Source organism: Ipomoea triloba, chromosome 1, assembly GCF_003576645.1.
Source record: "Ipomoea triloba cultivar NCNSP0323 chromosome 1, ASM357664v1".
NCBI classification, from domain to species: domain Eukaryota; kingdom Viridiplantae; phylum Streptophyta; class Magnoliopsida; order Solanales; family Convolvulaceae; genus Ipomoea; species Ipomoea triloba.
Window position 1 is genome coordinate 25,630,618 of NC_044916.1, and position 3,868 is coordinate 25,634,485.

The 3,868-nt window shown below is 35.9% G+C and overlaps 1 protein-coding gene across 2 annotated transcripts; it reads right to left on the bottom strand.

The window, feature by feature from the left end:
* On the bottom strand, nucleotides 1–3,774 carry LOC116016790 (prefoldin subunit 6). Of its 2 annotated transcripts, none has more exons than XM_031257203.1 (6): nucleotides 3,622–3,774; nucleotides 2,977–3,083; nucleotides 2,820–2,890; nucleotides 2,591–2,715; nucleotides 992–1,052; nucleotides 1–360 (listed from the first exon to the last, which is right to left on the bottom strand). In XM_031257203.1, the coding sequence occupies exons 2-6, from the start codon at nucleotides 3,047–3,049 to the stop codon at nucleotides 304–306; spliced, it is 387 nt and encodes a 128-aa protein (XP_031113063.1). In that variant the 5' UTR covers nucleotides 3,050–3,083; nucleotides 3,622–3,774; the 3' UTR covers nucleotides 1–303. The 2 variants fall into 2 exon arrangements, with proteins under 2 accessions (XP_031113063.1, XP_031113056.1); XM_031257196.1 differs by having other exon boundaries at nucleotides 2,977–3,088; nucleotides 3,622–3,773.
* Between the last annotated feature and the right edge of the window lie 94 nt (nucleotides 3,775–3,868).

Here is a 3,868-nt window from a genome sequence, read left to right on the forward strand (position 1 = left end):
TGACACAACACCATGCCTAAAATCTTAAATTTCACAAGCCAAAACTTGGATAGTTTTAGTATAATAAGGAAAGAAGCTTCACACAACTTTTGTCCAGATCAACTAAATGTACTCTGTTCCATACAACTGAAATCAATGGAAGGCCCACCCCCAAGATCCCAAGATATTAAAAACTAAAAATAACACAGATTTGATTACTGTGCATCACCGCAAATGTCAACTGGGAGAGAATGAGAGGTACCATATTCATGTGCCACAGCAATCAAAAATAGCAGCTACATAATCTTCAAGCTTGCCGGTATATTATGCTTTGCTTTTTCCTGCCTGGGTGGATTGAATTCGTTGTTGTAATTTATAGATCTGCAATGCACAACAGAAACATGTTATTATGAGCTTCCAACTGTTACTTTTTCCAAAGAGAATCCTGGTGAACTCTAAATTGTTGGGATATCGGATCAGAATGAAAACTGGAGGGTGGTTTAGTAATTCCGGACTATTTAACGACGTAATTTTACTTGTTGTTGCCTGTTGGGATAACGCAAAATGGTAGTAGACAACCTTAACCACAGACAAAGTTTACTAGAATTGAAGATGTTGAAGATGCTGTGTTTGGTATGAACTAGAAAAAATGTACTCTTTACTAAAGAGGTGCAAAATACATTCCTTATTTCCAGGCTCAGGACTTTTAACTCTTTATGGCTCAAATTTCTTAACATTAATTAGCCCTTCTGATATTACTTTAACTTATACGATGACAGAATAATATGACAGACAAAACACGTCAAACTGTACGTGTTCTGTTGACCCCACCAGTCAGTTTTAAATTTTTAATTATACTTTGTATTACTAAGTTCCTTCCAAATTGCCAGATGTTACCTCTGTTGGTCAGTTAAAATCAACAGCAAATGCATTATATTATATTATATTATACTGGCCATGGAAAAGCAGTTCTTATAAATGCAATTGCATGAAACATAAATGCAAAAGTTACCGTTTCTTTCTTGCTGTTTTGCTTTTCTTCTAAATCTTGAAGAGTGGCATCCAAGCGCTTCCTGTTAGGAAACAATCAAATGAAATTGTAAATAATCTAATTGTGCTTTGTACAGTTTGAATGTTTAAGTATAGATGCAAATAAAGGTTTAAGTACTACATTAGTCCTTGTACAAATGTACAATACAATTGTTAAATGTTCAATTTAGTGACTTTATTGCCTATAAAATTAAGTTGGTTAATTTTAATCTCTCTACTACTAAAAATGCAACAATTAAGTAAAATGAAAAACACTGTCAGAGTGTCAGTGAGAATGTTAAGTCTGCTTACATGTCTAGTTTATAATTTTACTTGGTTATAATTTTGATAGCACAGAGATTAGAATTACCAACTTCATGGTATAGGGACTAAATAGAGCATTTTAATTTAGTACAAGCACTAATGTAGTACTTAACTTGCAAATAAACTACAAAATAAAGTATCCAATAAGTCAGAACTTGTGGACTACGGAGTATGTTATATATGAAACACTTTCCCTTATAAGTAACAAATACTTTATTCCTTATTAGTATTACATTTTTCAGTATAAGTATTACATTTCTATCTTGGCACGACCTGTCTCATCACTCTCATGCATAAGAATCCGTGAGAGGTCTCATAGGAGAGTTACTCATAGTGAGCATGTTTTTTAATATAGCAGACTACACAAATGCCGGTTGAACTATTTCTTCTACTTTAAGGTCACAATTACTATATCCCATTCCATTATCTCAAACCCCCTTCCATTTTCAATCCAATTCTAACTTTACAAAGTGTGCTTTATTCAATTGTAATAGAGTAGTCACATACCTTACGGTCAAGAAACTTGTATCTACAGCTAAACCAGAAGTTCTTAAACTACCCAAAGAAAGCATGAAAGAACCTAACTTTTCAAAATTATGCTGCTATAGAAGATAGGATTTTTACTGTAATTAAGGATTCAGTTGGTAGCACCAAGCTCTTTTTCTATCGGTCTAAATTTCCAGACAGGCAGCATGAATTCAAACTTTAAGTTGCAAAAACAGTGGAGCCTAAAAGATTTTACATCAGAACCACAAAGCAAGGATCAGAGCAGAGGATGGAAGGAAATGAATAAATATCTTCCAACAACTCAATGTTTTTATAATCGAGTATGAGCTATTGTGCATGAAAATTGCCTACCGGTATCTTGCTCCTTCCCCCCAAAATACAAGTACACAAAAATCTCGCGAGTATCATCCCACACCCAAAACAAACACGAAATTATAACTTACTCCAATCCCGACCCCCACCTCCCCCCCAAATCACATAATCAGCCTGAAAATTCATCAATGTAAACCCCACTTAAATTTACAAAACTTTACAGCTAAACAGTGGGCACAATCCCTTTTTTTCCGTAGATTGCAAACAAGGCCCCCTCTTTTACAACTCCAATCTACGCCTCATACTTCCCACTTCTACATGTACAAGGTAGGTTCAAGAACAATATGCTTACAAAGGCAAGCACCCAAATTAAAGGAAAACGCAATCAGAATCACAACACATTTGAAACTAAGAATAACCAAACAAAAGAAAAACATACAATTCGGCCGAGATGTAATCAATTCGCTTCTTGACATTGGCCCTGGCCTCTGCCAGGTCCTGCTTCACCAGCACTGGCCCGATCAGCTTGTACACATTCGCTTCTTCATTCAACAGATCCAATTCCTTCATTCCCAAAAAAAAAAAAGAAAAAAAAAAGGTAATCAAATAAAATTGATAATCCCAAGTACCAGAAACTGTCAATTCATGAAGCATAGAATGCAAGCGACCTTAAGAACAAGCTCGTTTTCACCGAGCTGAATAGTGTACTTCTTTCTGACTTGGTGGTTTTTGGCTATATCTGAAACACAGGAGAACGCGAATATTTGAGCAAACATAGAAGACAGAGACTAGGGTTTATTGGAAGAAAAGGATGGAGAAGATTGCCTTTTTGTAGCTGGCTGAGATCGTTAGCTTTGCTTTCTAGGTCACGCTGCAGGTCCCGTAGAGCAGACGCCATCTTCGCTGATTCCCGGCGGAGCTTTCGTCGTCGACTGGACTAAATTTACAGTAATTTAGGGAAAAATAAATATTGAACCCAGAATACAAGCGGAAAGAAGAGGAAAATAAAAATAAAAATCCCTGCTTCTATTTGATTTTTGACCCCTTGTCAAAACGGGCCAGCCCGGCCCGTCTCGGGTTAGACAAAAATCAATAAATTTGGAGTAAACAACAGAGGAAAAATCCGGAAAATGCTCCCTTTGAGAATACAAATATACAGTAGTGCAGGTGTGCAGCTCTCAACTCATAAATCATGATCTCAGTAAAATGAAAGCTCAGAAAATAGAAAGAGAAGTGATTACGGGATCAAAACCTAAAAGATCGAAAAGTAATGCATAATACCAGAGATATTAATTAATTATAACAAAATTAAAAACTAAAGAAGCTAGATTACTAGCAGTTTAGCACCACATTTCTACAGAAATCAAGCACATGCTGTTGTTGTCAATACTCAATACTCAGAATCACAGTGATTAAAAAAATAAAAAAATAAAAAAATAAAAAAAAGAAGTCCAAATGCGGAATCCTTGCCTAAATTCCAAGCCTATATATGTCTTGTCATACAAAACTATAGACAGGATGTAAATGTTGGAGTTCGCAGAGAGACCGGAGATGGCAGCGGCGCAGCGCGCAGGTCGCCGGTCTTCCGCTTTCGCGTTCCGAGTTCGCAGTCGGGCAGAGAGCCGGAGAGTGAGAGACTTAGACAAATTAGGTTTTTAGGTTCGGCAATTGCATTAAAAAAAAAAAAAAAAAAAAAAAAAAAAAAAAAAAAAAAAAA